Source organism: Drosophila subpulchrella, chromosome X (genome assembly GCF_014743375.2).
Source record: "Drosophila subpulchrella strain 33 F10 #4 breed RU33 chromosome X, RU_Dsub_v1.1 Primary Assembly, whole genome shotgun sequence".
In the NCBI taxonomy this organism is placed as follows: Eukaryota; Metazoa; Arthropoda; class Insecta; order Diptera; family Drosophilidae; genus Drosophila; species Drosophila subpulchrella.
The window spans coordinates 15,694,118-15,716,122 of record NC_050613.1 but is presented as its reverse complement, the minus strand read 5'-3'; the positions used below and the strand labels follow the sequence as shown (position 1 = coordinate 15,716,122).

At 40.8% G+C, this 22,005-nt stretch overlaps 4 protein-coding genes across 6 annotated transcripts; 1 reads left to right on the top strand and 3 right to left on the bottom strand.

The window, feature by feature from the left end:
* Positions 1 to 30: 30 nt before the first annotated feature.
* LOC119555894 (dnaJ homolog subfamily C member 22) lies at positions 31 to 2,529 on the bottom strand. Its single transcript, XM_037867560.1, has 2 exons — positions 2,192 to 2,529; positions 31 to 1,655 (listed from the first exon to the last, which is right to left on the bottom strand). Exon 2 carries the CDS (start codon positions 1,635 to 1,637, stop codon positions 417 to 419), a length of 1,221 nt encoding a protein of 406 aa, XP_037723488.1. The 5' UTR covers positions 1,638 to 1,655; positions 2,192 to 2,529; the 3' UTR covers positions 31 to 416.
* Positions 2,530 to 2,813: 284 nt separating this feature from the next.
* LOC119557944 (zinc finger C4H2 domain-containing protein) lies at positions 2,814 to 4,577 on the bottom strand. The gene has a single exon (XM_037870964.1). It carries the CDS (start codon positions 4,300 to 4,302, stop codon positions 3,289 to 3,291), a length of 1,014 nt encoding a protein of 337 aa, XP_037726892.1. The 5' UTR covers positions 4,303 to 4,577; the 3' UTR covers positions 2,814 to 3,288.
* A 1,129-nt stretch (positions 4,578 to 5,706) lies between these two features.
* Positions 5,707 to 21,946, top strand: LOC119557148. 3 transcript variants are annotated; one of them, XM_037869739.1, is made up of 9 exons: positions 5,707 to 6,229; positions 13,840 to 14,557; positions 16,543 to 18,820; positions 18,882 to 19,008; positions 19,077 to 19,717; positions 20,348 to 20,443; positions 20,507 to 20,641; positions 20,712 to 21,235; positions 21,293 to 21,946. In XM_037869739.1, exons 2-9 carry the CDS (start codon positions 13,848 to 13,850, stop codon positions 21,426 to 21,428), a joined length of 4,647 nt encoding a protein of 1,548 aa, XP_037725667.1. In that variant the 5' UTR covers positions 5,707 to 6,229; positions 13,840 to 13,847; the 3' UTR covers positions 21,429 to 21,946. The 3 variants fall into 3 exon arrangements, with proteins under 3 accessions (XP_037725667.1, XP_037725664.1, XP_037725668.1); XM_037869736.1 differs by lacking the exon at positions 5,707 to 6,229 and adding an exon at positions 13,071 to 13,199; XM_037869740.1 differs by lacking the exon at positions 5,707 to 6,229 and adding an exon at positions 13,179 to 13,199 and having other exon boundaries at positions 13,840 to 14,434.
* Positions 12,853 to 13,182, bottom strand: LOC119557149. Its single transcript, XM_037869741.1, has one exon. The coding sequence runs from the start codon at positions 13,177 to 13,179 to the stop codon at positions 12,853 to 12,855; it is 327 nt and encodes a 108-aa protein (XP_037725669.1). The 5' UTR covers positions 13,180 to 13,182.
* Positions 21,947 to 22,005: the final 59 nt, after the last annotated feature.

The window sequence follows — 22,005 nt, the reverse complement described above, 5'->3', positions numbered from 1 at the left end:
TTACCTATATGGACGTTTTCAATTATCATGTCGAATTGACCGACTGTGTGATACCCAGTACTAGGTTTTATTTGGATGTTTTGGATATATAATGTGATTTAGTGGTGGTTTAACATTTGATAACGTTGTATAGTATATGCAGTCTTAATAATTGAATAACGATGATCTACTTTTAATGATACATTCGCATGGTAAAACAGAACATAATTCATTATTTTGGATGAGGAATAACATATTAAGATTTTGCAACATGTGCTGAAACAGCTTTTAAGGTATTGTTATTGTCAATGATCCTATTTAGTAGAACAACTCAAAACAAGCATTTTTAATTATATTAAATGTAATCTTCGATTTATGCTACGAGTGCTGGACTTTGAAATGCCCGCTGATTTAGTCTAGATGGAGGACAGCCGTCCTTAAAGGACGATGGCCTCGTCCTCCTGGTACTGCTTGTTCTTGCGCCGCCGGTTGGACTTAATCTTGCTAAGCACACTGTACGCCTGTTGGATCTCGATGAATCGCTGGTGGGCCTGGGCCCGCAAGCCCTCGTCCTTGACCTTGTCGGGATGGTACTCCTTGGAGAGCTTTCTGTACGCAGCTGTGATCTCCGCCTGCGAGGCGGTGGCACTCACGCCCAGCACCTTATACGAGTTCCGTTCGCCATCCACGTCCATGCTCTCGAACACCTCCTTCCAGGTCTCGTACCAGCCATGGTGCTGTGCATAGTTATAGGTGTCCTGCAGGGCCTGCTTCAGATCTGTCCACCAGGCGGAGGCCAAGAAGTTATGGATGGCCTCGTGGATGGGCACTTCGCCGCCGTCCTCGTCCGAAATGGTGCCATTGAAGTACAGGAAGCTGCCCCAGAAGGCGCAATAGATGACAACGGCGGTGGTCAGCTTGAAGGTTCTCTCTCCGGCGCTTCCACGTCGCGGTGGTGTCCTACGCCACTGCTTGGACAATCCATCAAAGGTCAATGCCGACACGAGTCCAGTGAGCAGCAGGGAGTAGGTCTCGTCGTATATCAGATACCTGGCCGGATAGGCCAAATAGGCGGCCAAAAGGCAGTGCCACCACACGCCCTGCTCCCGACCAATGTTGCCCACCAGCCAAACGCCCAGGGAAACGAAGAGCGGTATGGCCCAGTGCAGGAAGCTCAGATCCAAGCCGCCGACCAGCGTCTCCGGAATGGCCATGGAGCACACCTGACCGAACAGATGACCGACCATCACCTGGCCCACGAATCTCTTTGAGGAGTATGTCGGTTTCGGATACGCCTGCAGCTTGGCCACGAACATCTTGACGAATCGCGGATCCTCGTTGGCATCCCGCACATATTCGGGGATCAGGAAGAGCTCGCCCATCCATCCGATGCCCATGTAGCCGCCCAGAGTGCACCACCAAATGAAGGCGTGGCGATCGCGATGCAAATACAGATGATGCAGTCCGAAAATCCCGCCGAAAAGCCAGCACAGATAGGCAACCACAACCGATTTCTGGGGCGGCAGAACATTCACCTCCTTGTTTTTACCCTTGCCCTGGATCTGGCTGCCATTGGACTGCAGTTTCGAGGGTGATCCGCTGGGTGAGTCGTTGGTATTGGCCTTTCCCGCGGGGGTCATCGTCTGCTTGATGCCCATGGTGCTCCAAGGGGACTCCTGCAATAAAAAAAGAGGTTAAAAACTGCATTATACATTGGGTACTATGGAATTTCGAGAGCTTTGGGTGGCTCTACTTCAGTGGAGAAAACGAACTTTATATTTAGTAATGTCTGATTATAGGCAAACTTGGTGATTTACTATAAATTATGATATTAATTTGGGAGTCTTTTTTTCAAAGCAGATGTACGATTTTGTATTAGATTAGATTCTGCTAATAATGATATAGTCTGCAGATGGTAGAGTTATCATAAAAATAAATCAACTCCCCTAACATATTATTTTAAACAATATTTATACATATATGGAAGATAATAATAGCAGCTCGGTGTGAGATTTAGTGTAATATACCGGCTTTAACTTATTGAAGATCACTTAGACTAGTTTTTTATGTGAGACAAAATATATATGCAATGCTTAAAACAAAATAGAAAGATTTGCAGTTTCATAATTAGGTTCTTTATAATCCATATAAATAACAGAATTATAGGATTATAACTTGACTTTTTGGGTCACTTTCGGCAGGAGGTACTTACCCACACTCAATCGACCTCAATTTCTTGTGAAATTGTCGCTGCGCAGGCGCAACTTCTTGGCCACGACTGTAAGTACGGTAGAAAGAGAGGAGGCGAAAGAAGCGACGAAGAACTTTCTCTTTTCACAAATTCTACGCACGCAGCCACAACAAAAACAACAAATGGAACCACAAGCACAACAAATATTAAAACACGTTAACTGATGCGTTCAATGTAAAATTGTTCCAGTTTGATTCTCAGTGAAATAAAAATCAAAGCAACTAAAATAAAAGCAGCCGAAATAAATTTGCTGTTTTGCGGGCCGGAATTAAAAATTGAATAAAAATTCTGCTTTCAGTCAAGTGTGGCCAAAGTGTAACGCACAAAAAATACCACAGGTCTAAATGTACTAAAAAGTTATTTTGGTGGTATTATTATTATTGTACATTATTATACGTACATGAAAATAATTATCGAAAAAAGTAGTTTTAAATTGGTTTGTTATTTATATAAATTATTTTTAAATTTTTAAATAATAATAAAAATAAAATTTGATCAATTTTTTTTTACTTCATATATATATGAAATCCCATTTTCTCATAGAAACACGCATTTAAAAATGAAATACTTTTATTAATTCTCGTTTTTTGTTTTCCACTTAATATGGCATACTTGCATATTTTGCATGGCTTACATTATAAAAAGAATTTTTGTTTTTGATAATTTGACACATTATTAGAGCTTTTACGATAAACTTAGCCTATGATTAAAGTATAAATAAAAATCAAATTCATTGAGGTTACCAACCTAAAATTGTTATGAGAAATTGTTGATGGCAGAGGTCTAATGAAAATCTTTTGGAGATTTTAAAATCAAACATTTTGTGTCAAACATTAAACATGCGAATTAATATCTTGCCTTCTTCAAAACTTCTTCGACCTTCGAAATCTCCAGAAAATGATCAGCACACCTGCATACTTGCGTTGTAATACTTTCCTTTAGGATTAATAAATAGACGAGGCAAAAAAAAAAAAACACCTATCCGTTTAAGGGCTAACTTTCCGGAACCAGCTCCGGATTTAAGATGAGTGTAGTTGCTGGTCTTGAACGGTCGTCGCTTAGTTGTTCTTCTTCTTGGGCTTCTTGGGATTGCGGGAGCGCGACTTGGCCTTGCAGAGCGGACAGATGGGCGCATTCCGGTGGATCTGCTGGTGGCAGGACAGACAGGACTTCATGGGCGGCGGCTGCTGGCGGAGATTCACATTGAAGTCGGAGCGGAACGAGGGATGGTGGCCGATGCCGATGGAGGGCGATTGTTGGAGTCGATTGCTGGGTGGCGGCGGCGGCGGTGGTGCTGAGAAATCGCCCTTGCCCAGACGCACTGCAGCAGCGGCTGCGGCGGCGGCGGCAGCAGCACTGCCCGCTCCCGGCGGTGCGGGCGGCATGAAGGCGTGCCCTGGATTCCCGCCACCGGCTCCGCCGCCTCCCACGGATCCTCCGCCACCGCCTGCTCCTCCGCCACCGCCGACACCACCCTGGCCACCGGCCGAGGGCAAGGCGGTAACCGTGGCCTCCGGCATCAGCGGATGCCTGGCATGCGGACGGGCCAGCGATGAGTTTTGATTAACAGAGGCCGCTGCCGCTGCTGCAGCAGCTGCTGCTGCCGCCGATTGGGCAGCCACCTTGAGGAAGTTGGTCTGAAAGCGATCCTTCGAGATGGGGCTGCCCTCCTCCTCGTGCAGGTCCCGCAGGGGACTCAATCCAAGGTAGTCGCGCCGCATGTGATCGATCTGATACTTGAGCGCCAAGTACTCCTCGTACACCCGGTTGGCCATGTCAAAGGAGCGCGTCTGATTCTCCTTCGTCTGCTTGATGATGTTCTCCATGTCGTTGATGTCCGCATGGATCTGGCGCAGCTCCTCCACATGCGACATCTTCTCCTCGAGCAGGTGCTCCATCTCCTTGCGGTACTCCTCCAGGCACTTCTCCTCGTCGTCGCTCAGCTTCACCTCCTTGATGATCCGCACCTTGAGCTTCTCCAGGGACAGCGTCTTGTCGCGAATGTCCTTGATGGCCTCCAGTTTGGCGTAGTAGTGCCGCTCGTTCGAGCTCGAAATCTCGCTGGTGGCCATTGTGGATCCCAGACGCTCCGTGTGGTAAGTAATGTGTATTTTCGGAAGACTCTCGAGTGTTCTTGGTTGGCCCCCTCCCCTGGCCGAATGTTTATTTTGCACTTTTTCACTAGCCTAATGATTTCGGATGGGGCTTTTTGGCTGCTCCTTAAGCATCTGACGCAGTGGATTCAATTTGGGGCAGTAGTCCTGATCAATGGGCCGCTTTTAATTTAATTCTTCCCTTTTTTTTATTTTTTCGCTGCTCTGTTTTGTGTATAGTAGTTAGTGATGTGCAATTTTCTCAATGTCTTCGTTCTATCGATATAATGCATCGATAGTGCATCAATGTTCTAAGAAAAATCGGCGGTAAAAATATATCAAATCTATTACAAAAAAAGTTATTCTCGAAAATTCAAAAACATGTTGCTTTCGAAAATGATACTTCAAAAGTTTTCTTCGTTTAAATTCTTAATTAGTTTAAAGAGGTGACATGCGCAACACTAACAGTATGACCATCCTATCAGTTCGATTAGACACTGTCGAGTTGTCTATCAATGGTTGGCGCCAACTTTCAAATATAATATAATATATATATATATTATAAGCCTTATAATATAAATTTAAAGTTTATAAAGTGTACTGGTTATATTAAAACTTATAGAGCTACCATTGTTTCTAACAAAATAAGGTGAAAACTATGATTTTCAGTAATTCAACAGTTTCGAGGTTGTTAAAATGCTGATATTTCTGAATATAGAGTTTGTATGGAATAGCTGATAGCCAAAATTCAGCAATTTAATAGTTTTTAAAATTAAGTACGAAATTCACTACATAGGTCGCTGGACCGAAATATTGGTAAATATAATATAGTATATTATAATAAGCCTTATAAAATAATTTTAAGGGAAATAAAGTGTACTGATTACAGCTACCAAATGTTTTAGCAATTTCTACTCCTTGTATCAGGGACCGTAACGATTATAATTTTTATTTTAAAAATCACAAAATAACCATTATTTTTTTTTATTTTATAAATCAAGCTAGAAATAATTTTTGATTTTCATTTCAAAAGATCTTTGATAAGACTTATTTGTGATTTGTATTCAAGAAGGTCAAGGATACGAACTATTTTTGTTTTTTATGCAAATGCATCTAAAATGAATATTATTTGGGACTTTTTTTTAAACCAAAATAGAAGTCTTTTTATGTAACACCTTCAGTTACAAATATATTGTTAAAAACCTTCGCTTTTAGTTTATCTATTAGAAGGCTTATATTAAAAAAAAAACGCAATGGTTAATAAGGGTATTCTGTAAGCTGTTGCTGAAACGTTGAATTTGGTATTTAAATGGTATTTCCTAAAACTGAAGTGGTATTTATGGGTACTATTCTTCGGGCATATGGTATTTTCGAACGTTATCGGTGCGGTCACGCTACTGGTTGGGTGGTCGGATCGGTCGGAAAATCGGGATTGGGATTGGGATAGAAAAGCGGGCTTTGACTTGGGACAAAGAGTCTTGTTCTGGTCATGGTTTTCCATCCGCGAATTGTCAACTTTTGTTGCACACGTAAATGTTGTTGCTGGCAATAGCCAAAGCGATCGAGAGAGAGAGAGAGACGGATGCAAACAATGCGTTCTGCGCGTGTGTGAGTGAGACATTCCGCAAGTGATTCATTCCGCAAAAATAATAAATAAATAAATAAATAAAACGAGCGGTGCGAACTGGGGCGAAATGTTTGTGGAAATGTGTCAACAAGTTGGCTACGAAAAGTGTCTGTGCAATATCAATATGTGTGGGAAATCGTTTTGATTTTTGAACAACTCTTTATTTCACCCTTTGTTTTCGTTTTTTATTGTTGTGCTGTGTGTTGTGAATAAAAAAAGGTAACTTAAGTTAACCACGCATAAATTGCATACGAAATTTGGACAAGGAAAAAGCGAAAGGTAAAAGCGATTTTTAAGTGGATTTTTTGAAAGCCGACGTTTTGTTGGCTGTCTGTATTTGTAAGGTTTTTGTATCTCTCAAATGCGTTCTAATCAATTCGTCTCAAATATACGGGTAGTGTGTTTGGGCTGGTGGGTTTGGTTGATCTTTTTTGACACAGCTCGCTGCAAAATAATAGGAACACCCAAAATGCATTTACTGCACTATTAGTGGTTTTATTATTCACGAAATTTAAAAGGCTCAGATAATTGTAAAACATATTTTTAAAGATTTTTATATTATTTTTTTTAAATGATTGTTATTTTTTAAATAATATTCTTAATATACGTAAGATATTTTCAGACTACCTATCTAGTTCGAACTATTCCTTAAAGTATTTATTTACATATACAAAAATCTAAAACAAATATATTAAAATAGTATTTATAGATACTATAGAAACACTTAGAAATATTATAGAAACTCTTAAATTTAATTACTGGATCATTAGTGTTGTTATTATTTACGAAATTTAAAGTCTACCAGATAATTTTAATACATTTTTTCATAGATTTCAAATAATATTTTTTACAAATGATTGCTATTTTTTAAAGATTATTCTTAGTATACGTAAGATATTTTCGGACTAGCTAGCTAGTTCTAACTATTTCTTAAAGTATTTATTTACATTTACAAAAATTTAAAACAAACATATTATATTAACTGCTATTATCTTGAGCACATCTGTAAATACATGTGTATATATTTTGCTTCTAACTGCTTATCGCTCCCATTTGGCGATAGTGTGTGTGAGGGAGACAGGTGCCACCTGTTGCTTCTCTTCTCTATCTCTTTCCCCCGCCCTCAGCCCTCACTTTCCACGCATTTTGTTGCTGTTCTTAATTGTTTGGCAATTAAGTCAATTATAAACATATTAAGACAGCCGACACACATTCCCCGATTTAGTTTAGTTTTCAAATTGACTTTCGCAGACAAACCAATAACCCATCAATTCAGAGGGAAAAGTCACGAAATTGGGCCAAACAAATAGAATCGTTTTTAAGATCGCATAGCCATAATAATAAATAAATAAATACACACTCATAAGTTGTGGAGAGTATGTTGTAAATAAAATAACCCATGAATTCACAACTATTCTAAATTCTTTTGGGATTATTAGTTCCCTAATATATTATTTAGTATTTAATGTAAAATATTGCAGCTTTATAAAATATTTACTTACATAGTTAAATAACAACATAAAAATGTAGAAACTCAAACCTTTAAAGAATGTCTTTTGAAATATTATAAAAAAATTATAAAAAATCGCTATTGAAAATTTGTAAACTGTTTTATATAATATGAAGTACAACTTTGGCACTCCTCTCTCTTAAAATACTACTATCTCATATCATAATTTATTTTCCTTGCTGTTGAAACTTGACCGTAAATCTGTTTTCACTGCCAATATACATAAATGTCATAGCATATAGAATTTCTCTATTAAAGATCGCTGGCAAAAGGAGTAGCTCCACGTATTCCCCCTTTAATGCCATAATGGTAATCCAGGTAATCAAGTGTCTGGGACCTCTGCTACTCCTTCCCCTCCAACGATCACTAGGTAGACTCTTCAGTCTACCTGTCTTTTGCTTTTTTCTGTGTGTAAATCAAATCACAAATCGATGGCAACTTACATACGACAAAAAATGCTGTCAAACAACTTGGAAATCGAGTCGCGAGATCGCTTAAGCCCACTTTGCCCCCCGATTCTTCGGGCTCCGGTCTTATATAATTGGGGCCATGGAAGCGTTAAGTCGAGTGTGGAACTATCTGTGCCCGTTTCCTCCAGTTTTTTTGCTTTTTGCACCATGAATACGATCCGGGAATGAGGGACGAACAGTTAACTCAGCTTATTTTTTACTGTCGCAGCTCTTATCGCGCTTATAAACATAAACAAAAACAAAGCTCGAACGCAGTTTATGAATCACACAGACATACATTTGTACAATGTACTTATATGTACATATATGCATGCATACTCGGAGAAAATATTATATTATCTCTATCCTATATCATCGATATCACTCGTAATATCAATATTATCAATATGTATTATCTTAAGTATTTTACATTTTGTACTATCAATTGTTTTTTATAAGTTAAGTCTTATTAATTTACTATACTCAAAAGTTCAAATATTTGTAACGCAGTTGATATTTGATGATGGTGGATTGTTTTAAACTAAAATGTCACAAATTCTTTAGATTTATTTTGGCGTACTATTGTATTATTGGTATTAAATATTAATATTTTACATTCTGTAATCCACTTTTTTTAAGCTTACGTCGTATTAATTTAATTTCTTTAATACTACATTAATATTCCCAGATAAAAACGATTACTACATTACTACATTAATATTCCCAGATAAAAACTATTACTATACTTAAACTTTCAAGTATTTGTAACGAAATTGTTTTTTGATGATCGTGTAATTTCTTTCGAACTAACAAGTCGCAAATTATTTGGATTTCTTTTGGTGAATGAATTTGAATTATCTTAAGTATTTTATTTTTTGTTATATAAATTGTTTTTTATAACTTACGTCTTATTAGTTGTAATTTTTTTAACACTTCATTAATATCCCAAGATGTGTAATTTCCTTCAGGCTAAGATTTAAAATAAAGTTCTTCAGATTGCTTTCGGTGTACTATCGTATAACCATTGCACTTGGTCCATGGAAACTGCTGTAATTAGCAAAACAACAATCCAACAAAAGAAGAAAAGCATAAATAAGTAAGGGGAGAACGCAAGTGATTCATGCGAGTAAATGACGATCCAATTGCAAATGCGCATGAATGCATCACTTTATTTGCATGCAAACATATAAATATGAATTAAGTCCGTCGGTTTATATATTGCATATATATAGTTAGGTATATTTGGCCAGGCTAAATATTATCGCAACGGAAGTATGCCTTATTAGATCTTATAATTGCGAAAAATATTAGAGTAGGGAAATATGATAATCGATATATATGTATCAACGTTGGCTTAAATCAGCTCAAAATGGATTTTTAGTCATGCCAGTTGTTATCAAAAAAATAACTTTCGAAATGAAAAACTATTTTATAAGTTAGAAATCAGAGTGGCCTTTCATATTTTATAAAAACTAGAAGCTTTAAACTTATAAAGCCATACACTCAAAACTCAATTGAAAATGCTTTGTAAATATTGCCAGAGATTTTGAAACCGTTGATAATATTGAAAACAATGACAAGCTGATAAGCTTTAAAGTAAAGCTTTAAAAGAAAATAATCTTGTGACATCAATAAAGAGAGATTTCTGAAAAGTACTATTGAAATCAAGAATGCATTTACTGCTTTTATCGGAAAATATCCATTGAAATGACCTATCTGGACTTTCAGTTTCGTTTTCAACAATGCGCACTGATATATTCCATTGGGGGAATCAATCAAAATAATTGCAGTTTCCATTTTGTTGATAGAGCAAGAGTTTTGATTTGTGTATGGATTCCACCATAATTCCAAAGAGCCACCAGTCATTCATGATCTATACCGGCACTCAGCGCTATATACACTGGTCGGCATATGTATTTTGACAAAATAAAAGTTAAGTATACTCATAACTTGAATTTACTTCTTGTAAACTATAGGCATCAATGGAAAGGTAATTTCAATGCCGCTTGAATGATACAATACATTTCTTTACCCATTCAGTACTTATTGAAAAGGACAAATTTGTGTAAATCAACTTTTAAATTTTTTTTTCAAACTTTTTTCCTCGACTTGAAAACTTAAACTTTTTGATGCAAAAAGTTTCTTCAAACAAAAATAATAGTAACTGCAAAAAGAATTTTTCAAAAATCATTTTCCTTATATTTTTTATGATTTTTTGAAGGTGACAATGTCGGAAAAAATTTGTATGAAAAAGAGAAAAATATGGCTCAAATGCCTGTTTTTAAGCATTTTCAAAAATTCATAAAAAATATAAGAAAAATGATTTTTGAAAAATTCTTTTTGCAGTTACTATTGTTTTTGTTTGAAGAAACTTTTTGCATCAAAAAATTTAAGTTTTCAAGACGAAGAAAAAAGTTTTTAAAAAAAATTTAAAAGTTGATTTACACAAATTTGTCCTTTTCAATAAGTACTGAATGGGTAAAGAAATGTATTGTGTCATTCAAACGGCATTGAAATTACCTTTCCATTGATGCCTATAGTTTACAAGAAGTAAATTCAAGTTATGAGTATACTTAACTTTTATTTTGTCAAAATACATATGCCGACCACTGTAATTATCATTGTTGGTTGGCTCGACATTGTTATCGCTCTTTCTGCCTGGCCACTAAAAATACGAGCGATATCTGAACAAATGAGTATATATAGGGAGAGAGTTTTATACTATGAGGGGTATATGCACAAGGTACAATTCGTAACCATCTCACCACACTAAAGTGTGACACATTTTTGTTCTATCTATGAGGACGATAAATAGAAAACAAATAGTTAAAACAGTTTCCAACACATTTTCCAGTTAGTAAATAAGACTATAATAGATATTTATTTTTTAGATTGCAGAAACATACAGTGGTCGGCATATGTATTTTGACAAAATAAAAGTTAAGTATACTCATAACTTGAATTTACTTCTTGTAAACTATAGGCATCAATGGAAAGGTAATTTCAATGCCGTTTGAATGATACAATACATTTCTTTACCCATTCAGTACTTATTGAAAAGGACAAATTTGTGTAAATCAACTTTTAAATTTTTTTTAAAAACTTTTTTCTTCGTCTTGAAAACTTAAATTTTTTGATGCAAAAAGTTTCTTCAAACAAAAACAATAGTAACTGCAAAAAGAATTTTTCAAAAATCATTTTTCTTATATTTTTTATGAATTTTTGAAAATGCTTAAAAACAGGCATTTGAGCCATATTTTTCTCTTTTTCATACAAATTTTTTCCGACATTGTCACCTTCAAAAAATCATAAAAAATATAAGGAAAATGATTTTTGAAAAATTCTTTTTGCAGTTACTATTATTTTTGTTTGAAGAAACTTTTTGCATCAAAAAGTTTAAGTTTTCAAGTCGAGGAAAAAAGTTTGAAAAAAAAATTTAAAAGTTGATTTACACAAATTTGTCCTTTTCAATAAGTACTGAATGGGTAAAGAAATGTATTGTATCATTCAAACGGCATTGAAATTACCTTTCCATTGATGCCTATAGTTTACAAGAAGTAAATTCAAGTTATGAGTATACTTAACTTTTATTTTGTCAAAATACATATGCCGACCAGTGTATACCTTTATATATATTTATATAAAATGTATAATCTAAGAAAATTATTTTATTTTCCAAGCCTAAAGCTATGAAACGCACTGTACTCAGAATTGGGTAGTGGAATATGGATTGATGAGTGTGAGTGGCAAAACAATTGATTCACTTGGTCAGCACTATACTATACTATACGAGTTCATATTCTCCGTTGTGTGAGAGAGTGAAATTTGAAATTCGATTAATCATCGAAGAGAAGACACGAAAAGCGACGTAGAAGTAGTTCTAGTTGATATTCCCGGAAAACAATATAGGATCCCATCCAATGTGAGTCATCCATCAAGTTCATTCATCCAACTTATCCGGCGCAATAAGCGAAGAGTAGAGCCCCAGCGACAATAAACGCAACAATGGATTCGTTTAAACTTTAAACGTTTATAAACAAAATCATCGAGGTTAAGGGAAGTGGACTTGTGGAGGAAAACAACTCCCATTTGAAGTGGGGCGACCACTTAAGCGACAACGACAGCAATTCCCGGGCTCCCCAGATGGTCCATCCCATCTGAACTGATCTGATACGATCTGACATGGTCTGGTTCGGAGCCCCCACTTTGGACTCTGTCGAGAGTTGAAAAGTTCAGGGAACTGCAATGGAGGCACGACAAAACAATGGGAGGCCCCGAGGAATTAAGATCGTCAATGGAGTAGTGATGTAAACAAGTCTCAAATGCCAGATCCTTCACTCGTAAAAATGTTTGCGATATGAAAAATGTATTGATGTAATTGAGAAATGTATTAAACATTCTATGGAGAAGTGTATTATTTTATGAATGAATTTATAAACATTCAACCCCTCATTTATTTATTGTAACATGAGATTTCTTTAAAATAAGCTTCTTAATGAGAACTGTACTGTTTATTTGTGATTATTAAAGCCCCCTAATTCCCTTGCTATTTATTTTTCTTAAAATTGGCTGACTTTTTGTGCTGGCAGTCGAAAATTTGCTGATAATTGCGCTCAAGCTGCTTGGATAATGTTTATTCAAATCTCTGTTCAATCCCAACTGAATAAATAATCGGCTCAAAACGCTGACTTTCAAAGCGGAAAGTGAAAGCGCAGCTGTGAGTGGGGGGAAAATTTATGATGACCGATCGAAGAGGCGATTGTTGATCGTCCCAGAAGAAATGCAAACACGTGTCTTTAATTTCCGCACTCTCAGCGCTTATAATTGTTTATTTGCCTCGTTGGCACTCATTATGTGGCCACTTACAAAATTGCAAATACTTAGGCATAATCTAAGCGTAAATTATAAATCTAAATAAATTATGAGCTAATTGTTGGGTCTGTCTAACTCGAGTAGTCCAGCCGCCTTCGGGCGAGGGCCAATCGAATGAGTCTGCGCTGCTCCAGTTCCTGCAGTTGCTGCTGGACGAGCAGGCGATGCAGTAGCTCCACTTTGGCGTACTCCTGGGCCTTCAGTTGCACCCTCCTCTGCTGCTCCTCCGCAAAGGCCTCCATGGTCCTGGTTATCGCACTGGAATGCCTGAGTGGCTCCTCCTGCTCCTGTTTTGTGTGGTTCCAGCAGTTGATCTGGATGAACTGCAGCAGTAGATGGATCAGATGGCTCCAGAAGGTCAGTGAGGATTGATAGAGCTCGGACAGGCTGGAGGACATGTCGATGGTTCGGTTAACTGGTGAGGAGTGTGAGGTTTCAAGTTGATTTTAGGTTTTATATACTAGAGGGGGTTACCAAGGAATCTCGGGGAGGTAGGTAGCAGAACTTAAAGGAGTTACCTGTAAGACATAAAGTTCTTTGGGGTTAACCCTTTAATCCCCAGGTAAACCTGGAAGTCAAACAGGAATTAGGTTAAAACCATGATTCTACCATATGTGGGATTTGACGGATTTACCCTATAAGGCTAGTAATATTTGAAGTTATAATATGGATCAAAAACACTTTATTACCTTAGAGTTACTACAAAAGTCATGTTTTTGCTGCTTGTTTTATAGGTTCTACCTACTTATATATTGCTGGTTTCGATTTTCTGGGTACTTTCAATTACTTACCAGAATAGAGATATTTCTCAAAAATATCTTTTCGAGATAAAGTAATCCAGTAAAGCGATCAAGCAGCAACAAAAACTTTGTACACAACATAGATTATAATAATAATAAAATTATAAAAATATAAAAATAATAATTAATATTATCTGAATCATTAACACAAAAAAAACCGCTGCTACATCTTTATTAAATGAGCGATGTGTAGTATTATCTATGTATAACCAAGATGATGAAATATCTATTGATTCAGTTATTTTCCGTATTTTTTAGGTTCCGCCATGGAGCCGGCACGCCCTGTGCCCGCCCCCCGCCGTCTTTATCCGGAGCTGCGTCCCGCCAACTACGAGAACATAGAGATCCGGCCACCTAATAGTGGAGGAAACAATATAAACAATAATAACATCAAGAAACTGAACATAAATGCCGAGAATCTGCACGGAAATCTGGCGGAGAAGAAGCTGCCGTCGAGTGGGCAAAACAAATTGATCCTGCAGGAGAACAATTCGGACAGTCAGCAGCCAATCTATGGTCCGGATGCCAATGAGAATGTCCAGGAGCCAGTGTATGCGACACCAAGACCTGCGCCACGCCAGCGATTGCCCCGAGCAGAGGATCCGGATGCGGATCCGGAGGACGAGGATGAGGTGCCGCTGAGGATTGTGCGAGCGGCGCCACAAGTGCCGCCCAAACCACTTAACATACCGCTCGACCCGCGGGCCTCGATCTGCAGCGAGCTGTCCACCACCAGTGTCCAGACGTTGGGCAGGGCTGACGAGGATCGGGAGGGATCGCGGTACGCATCCAATGCGTCGCTGGACTGCAGCGAGAGCTCGCACAGCGGCAAGTTCAAGTCGCAGTCACCTGGGTACGTAGACGCCATCGATTCATCCATTCCGCAGTCACCGGATCCAAGCGGGGAGGATCCACAGGCAGAGTCATCCGCAGAACAGTCCTCCGCCTCCGGCAGCCAAGATGGCGACGCTGACAAGTAAACATTGACCACTGTTTCCACCCTTTGCCTTGCACTCTCCTTAGTTTTTTGATGGGTTTCCCCTTTGTTTTTTGGTTCGAATTGGAAATTAACAATATACAAAGCTCATATTTGGTATTTGGCTATATAAATGGTTGATTATAACATTTTTAAAAATATTATTTTGTAGTTATCCCATTTTAATACAAATATTTTAGACAAATATTAAATATATCCTTAGTTTTTTGATGGTTCGAAATGTTTTTTTGTTTCGAAATGAAAACTAACAATGCACAACGTTTATATTTGGTATTTGGCTGTATAAATGGCTGATTACAACATTTTTTTAAAATATTTTTTTGTAATTATCCCATTTTAATACAAATATTTAAGACAAATATTAAATATTTCCTTAGTTTTTTGATGGGTTCCCCTTTGTTTTCTGTAGTTTATATTTCGTATTTGGCTGTATAAATGGTTGATTACAACATTTTTTAAAATATTACTTTGTAGTTATCTCATTTTAATATAAATATTTAAGACAAATATTAAATATTTCCTTAGTTTTTTGATGGGTTTCCACTTTGTTTTTTGGTTCGAAATGGAAACTAACAATATACAAAGTTTTTATTTGGTATTTGGCTGTATAAATGGATGACTACATCATTTAAAAAAATATTTTTTGTAATTATCCCATTTTAATACAAATATTTTATAACAAATATGGAATATTTCGGTGCACTCAGAAATAACTTTGGCTGGAAGTACACTTTTTTCAAGGCAAATGTAGTTCGCACAAAACATTATAAAATAATTAAAAATAATATTGAACATATTTCAATACTTGTAGTAGATATATTACACATGTTTTCTATCTGTGCTATGACGGTTTCATTGGTTTTGATGTTTTTAAGTTTTGGTTATGGTTTCATTTAATGTGCATCACTAAAGCAAAATTAGCTCTAAGTAAATATTTGAAGGCAAAACGAGCATTATAAAATAATCTCATTTTTGTTTCGGCGTTGCTATACAAATGTGCCACAATTTTTATCGGTTTATTTGGTATTTTGGAATATTATGGCTTATCGACAATTTTTGAGGAAGTTAAAAGCGTATTTTTAAATAGAGGAAGTCTTAATGTGGAATATTTTACATAATGGAACCCAAGGAGACAGCTGTTTCCCAAATCATTTGCGTATCACTTCCATTATCTAGCGACTATATTGGGACTAGGATAAACCCCCGAACTGGTAACATCCCTTTTGATTAATGTACGTTCCAGCGGAAATGTAGCGTGTGCCCCTGTCTTCTCTCTATTTCTGGGTATTTCTTTCCGAGATCACTTCCGCCGCCCCCTCCATCGGTAAATCAAGTTGGGGCCGTCAAGAGATCCGTCCTTATAAATAGCCTAGCGTCTGTTCAAGATCAATGACAAGCGGTGGCTAAAAATAGAGGATCGGAAAATCTTAAGATCGTTTTTCACACTCCAATCGGAGTTTTGTGTGGTCGAAAATGGTTTTCAAGATCAATCGTTGGGGATTCGCGTTGAGGGAAGGAACAATCTGGGAATCGTTTGAAAATAAACAAAGCACTTAAAGGTATAAGGGAAAAGCGAAATATTTATACTTTGGGTTATTTTCTCCCAACCTCTTTTATTAACTCACTTACTTAAAATACTTTTTACAAATTATAGGTATATTTTTTATGGGTAAAGGGAAAGATTTCTTGATAAGATTTTCCTTGGTTTTGGATCTTTATTTATTACACTAAACGTTTACTCAAACCTTTTTTGACAAGTATTTTAAAGAAAGTCTCTTACTAATGGTAATATTAATAATTACCTTGGTTTGAAGACTTACTCCCCCCTTTGAAATCTAAACCTTTTGTGGTCTAACAATTTTTACTTGTTTTCTTGGATTTTTTTTTACTAACCTTCGGGATCGGGATACTTTTAAGTACCCAAAGCCGAAATAACTAATGGATCATTTGCTCCTTACCCTTAGCAACCTGCTGCGGTCGCTGGGCACCACTTCCAAACTGCTGGGCGAAGCCATCGGCGAGCGGATCCAGTTCAAGGCCAAGGGAGCTAAGAAGCGGCTGGACAGGAACCTGAAGAGCTCCACGGAGGCGATCAGCACCCTCGGCGCGGACGCTGGCCGGAGTTTGAAGCACGCCGGCAAGAGATTCGGCTCCAATTTCAGTCTGGGCAGGACTCGGGACAAGGCAGAAGTCGGCGGAAAGGCGGAGGAATCGGCGGAAATGGATCTGGACAGGAGGCGGACGATGCCCAACACGGAGGTCTTCAATGCCATACAGTTCTCGAGTCCACTCAACCGAAACGGTGGTCTCTCCGATTTGCGGGAAAGCGAGACAAAGCTGCAGAAGGAGGCGGAGGAGGAGGATGACGGCTGCTACGAGGTGCCCAAGACGCAGGGCAAGCCGCCCAGCTACGACGAGGCGCTGCGGTCACGTCCCTCGCCCAGTGCCTCGCCACTGGCCAGGAATCTCGCCCAGGAGGCCGCCCAACAGGTGCAGTTGCGCAGCCAGCGCCAGCTGAGCACCAGCTCCTCGAACGGCGACGACTCGCCGCGCCTGCCCATGCCCGCCTTTCCGCCACCCCGGCTCTCCCAGCAGCCGGAGAAATTCCGCCTGGACGCACTGCAACCGCCGGTGCGTCAGAAGCGGCGCAAGAACTACGAACACATCGAGCTGCGGCGTCCGCCCGTCGACTCCGCCCAGCTGGAGGAACTCAATCGGGCGGCAGCGGCCGCGGAGCGCGAGGAATCCCTAATGATCTCCGCCAAGAATGCCGAAGAGGAGGCCAAGGCCCCCAAGCCCGAACGCAGCGATTCCTGGGAGTTCTACGGCGAGGACGAGAACGAGGAGGACGACGAGGAACAAGAGGAGGGCAACTCGTCACCCGAACCGGTGTACGCCAACCAGGAAGCCACCTACGGCAAGCTCTTTGAAATGGCCACCGCAGGCAGCAGTCGCAGCAATGTGCTGACCCCCAGTCAGGTGGCGGAGCAGCAGCAGCTGGCCTGCATCACCGAGGACGCGGAGTTGGATTGCCGCGAGGGAGCTGTGGGCGGAGTTCCGCTGCCATTGGAGCTCATCGAGGAATTCGACCCGCTCAGCAGCAAGAGTTCCACCCTGGCCAGGTCCAACAAGAGCAACGAGCTGCTGCTGCTGGAGCATTTGCTCGAGGAGGACACCTACGGCACGGTGAAGGCGGAGCAGGACGACGTGAGCATGTGCACCTCCGAGGAGGAGCCCACGACGTCTGTTGCCACGACAACGAAGCCACAGCAACCACAGATCGTGCACCAGAATGCCCACCTGCTTAGCGACAGCATGGAGAACATGCTGGACTCGGACCAGGAGCGGATCCGGGACGAGGAGCGGGCAAAGCCCTATCTCAGCCGAATGCCAGAGGCGTCGAGCAAGGGCGGTGGACCAGTGGACTTGGCCAGTGCCTCCAGAAACCGCACCAATTGGTTTGTGTCAGAAAAGGCGTGTGGCTCTGAGACAGCAACACCGTCCGGCTCCAAAACCACACCGCCCATCGAGGGCGACAGCCCACCCACCTACCTGGAGGCCATCGGAGGCAGCAAGGATGCAGCCGGCAGTCAGGAAGGTCGCTCCACCATCGGGTCTCGCATCCGGCAAACCATGAACGCCATCTCCAACGTGAAGCTGCGGATGGACGCCATGAAGCGGAAGGCCAGCTTTCGGGGAGCCAATCAGCGACAGTCGGACGTCCGGGTGGCCCTCCAGATGGTGCCCCGACCCAGTCTGTCGCCCCTGCTGGTCCGCTACGAGGGTCCGCTGGTGCGCTTCCCATCCGGCGTCGTGGAGGATATACTCAAGGAGATGCAGAACCGAAAGGCCATTCTCAGGGAGCGCCAGTTTCAGACGTTCCTCGACCAGGAGATGAAGACACCCCGCGAGATGATACCCCTGGACACGATCACCACGCTGCAATGCGTGAGCAACAGCCGCGTCACGGACACGGCCACCCATTTCTATTGCTTCGAGATCACCACGTCGCAGCCAAAGAACGGCAATGGAGCCGGCGACACAATGTCCTCGAATCCCAATCTCCTGATGACCAGCAGCTCGTCTGGCAATGTTAAGCAGCAGCGGGTCTCGCATCTGTATGGCGTGGGCAAGGAGTCGGAGCGCGGCGTCTGGATGCAGAAGATCCTCGAGAGCCTGACCAACAGCCTGCCGGTGAAGTACACCTGTCACTACTATCGAGCTGGATGGTGTTACCTCAAGGTGAGTACTTAGCTTCTGCAACCTGAACTTATCAGCAGTCTCTAATTGACTTAATCCGCAGAACTCCATCACCTCAGAGTGGAGTGGCACCTGGTTGGTGCTCCGCAAGAGCCAGCGACGCCTGATCTTTGTGACCGAGGCCAACGGCAATGTGGAGAAGATGGACCTGCGCAAAGCCCGCTGCATAGGTAAGGGATCCTTGAGAGCAAACCAAATAGCCGGCCCAATCTAAATGCATGCTTATCTCGCAAAACAGTGCTGAAGGAGAGCGACGAGTCCATTGACAATCTGCACGTGGAGAGCGGTCCCATGCTGATGATCGACTGTCCACCGTACGCCGTCTACATGATCATGAGCTCCGCCCGGGAGACGAAGATATGGCGGCACATCATTCGGGAGGTGGCCCACAACAATGGCTTCTCGCTGGGCGATCAACAGCTAACGCGCTACGATGTGCCCGTCATCGTGGACAAGTGCATCAACTTTGTGTACATCCACGGCTCCATGTCGGAGGGCATATACCGCAAATCCGGCTCGGAGAACTCCATGCACAAGCTGATGAACGCCTTCCGGGCAGACGCCTTCAATGTGGAGATCACCCGCAACGAGTACAACGAGCACGACGTGGCCAATGTCCTGAAGCGCTTCATGCGCGACCTACCCGAACGATTGCTGGGCAAGCTCACGGACAGCTTTGTCTTTGTCACGGAACTGGCGGTGGCCACCGAGAAGATCCCCATCTACCGGGAGCTGCTCAACAGGCTCTCGGCCATTGAGCGCGAAACGCTTCGCCGGATTGTGGGCCACCTGGTGTTCATCAGCTCCCAGCAGGCCAAAAACAAGATGAGCGTCCAGAACCTGACCATGATCTGGGGTCCCACGCTGCTGGCTAAGAAGGTAAAGAAGGGTTTGGGATTTAAGGGGAGGTGTGATGTGAGCAATCTTAAAAGTGGGTGCTGGAAATAAGTACCCCCAAATAGTAAAACGAATTAAGTCCGAACATTTTGGGTATTGTTTTTATCTTTATAAATGTAATAACACCCCGAACTTGTTTTAGGTGTTTTTAAAGATTAAAAAAAAATTATTTATATATATTACAATAACCGAAAATTTACGAAAAACGTATAGTACAAAGCTAAACTTTCTTATACAAAAATAGAGTCATAAATATTTCTATTGTCATTATTACTTCTTAACATGTTACATAGACTGTTTTACTAAAAATCATAGATTCTCGGTAGGAATGCAACGTTTTTAAATTTAAATAATGTGCCTACCTCGTCAAAATGTCAAGTGAAATATCATTGAAAAAGTAATTGTAAAATATATATAGTAGTTCTTCAAAGTCCCATAAGATATATACTTACCATTAAGTAAGTTATTTACGCTTCTAGTTAGTAGTGAAATGATTTACTATGGAAGGCATACATATATATATCAGATAGAATTGGATTGAAGCAACACCCTTAAAAAAGGTTGTTTATTGCATTACCTTAACTTATATATTACCCACATTCCAATCCACAGAGCGACGAGCTGATCTACTCACAGAAGGAGGCGGATGTGCTGAGCGATCTGATAGTCCTCTACAAGAATCTATTCCCCTGCAGTGCCGATGAAATGGTGAGCTAACCAAAAGTTTGATTCATACATTAGAGTTATAGTTAAATTGTATATTCCATGCAGAAACGGGAGCAGGCCATGCTGGCATGTCTGCAGAAGTATTATGCGGCTGCCGAAACGCTTAAGGATGCAGTGAAGCAGTCTGGGGACATCAAGATCTGGATCAGCCTGAATCCCAATCCTGACAACAAAACAGAGGTGAGACTTAAGACCAGTTAACCACGGCAGTGGAGAGCCTTATCAATTTGGTTTTCATTTCTGTGAGCAGGAGAAGACGCAAGTGAACGCCACCATTTCGCCCACGAAGACCGCCTACGAGCTGTGCCGCGAGTACTCCGCCAAGATGCAGCTGCCCACCCACCAGTTGACCCTCTACGAGGTGATCCTAAACGACAGCCTGGAGCGACCGCTGCACCACGACACCAAGGTGTTCGATGTGATCCTGAACTGGTCCTACTGGCCGGAGGAGGATCGCAAGCACAACTATCTGGTGGTGCGTCCGGTTGAGATGCTGCGCGAGATCCAGCGAGCGGTCAAGAATCTGGCCACCGTAACGCCCGGCAAGGAGCTGCGCTTCGCCGACTCGCGGACAAAGACCTTCAAAACGCTGCAATGCGAGCTGCGGGACGGAAAGATTGTGGTGTCCAAGAAGGACAAAAACGACAAGACAACCATCGTCCGGGAGGTCTTCCTGCAGAGCAGCACGGCCTACTTGGGTTGCGAACGCAAGCGGGACTTTCCCTGGAGTTGGGCCATCACCTTCGTGGAGCGTACGCAGGCGCAGATCATGAGGTGGGCTTTTGGACAGGTCTTTAAGTTTACTTAATTAACCATTTCTCTGCCCCACAGATCGCGTGATGCTCCGTTCATTGGTCACGTCCTGGCGGGCAGCGAGTGGGTGGATCGCACCATCTGGTACTCCAGCATCTGGTACTGCCTGTACAGGGACAACATCCTGCCGCCGGCGGAGATCATCATCAAGTAGTAGTGGGCCCCTCTCCCAGCTGCCAAACATAGTTTAACCTTGCTATGCTGTCTTGTGCATTTTTTTCTGTAGATATTCTGAATTTATTCGCGATAATTAGTGAATATATACATTTAGCAATTTTTTTTACAAAACATTTTGAGAGTTTTCCAATATTTCGAATAGGTTTTTCATTTTTTTTGCAACATTTTCTGTATATAATCATGTTCTCTTTAAAACCAAATTGTACATAACCTTAAGGAATTTTAATTTGTATCATTAAGTATATGCCATTTGTCTTCAACATAGCTCGTTCCCTAAAATATCTACCGTTTTAATAGATATGAGTTAGACACGGCCACGCAGAGCATCAAATTTTAGCCTAGTTACTGTTTTCGTAATGTCTGATGTAATTTTTATACGTATTCGATTCAATTGGTCTTGCATTTATGTATTGCTTATTTACATTTGAAGCCATTCAATTGATTGTCTAGACAATCCAGAGTTTATCAGTAAACAATAAAATTCATTTACAAATATTTCGTCAAGTGTTTTTATGTTTTTAAAGTGTTCCCAAGGTATAACCTGGCTAAAATGG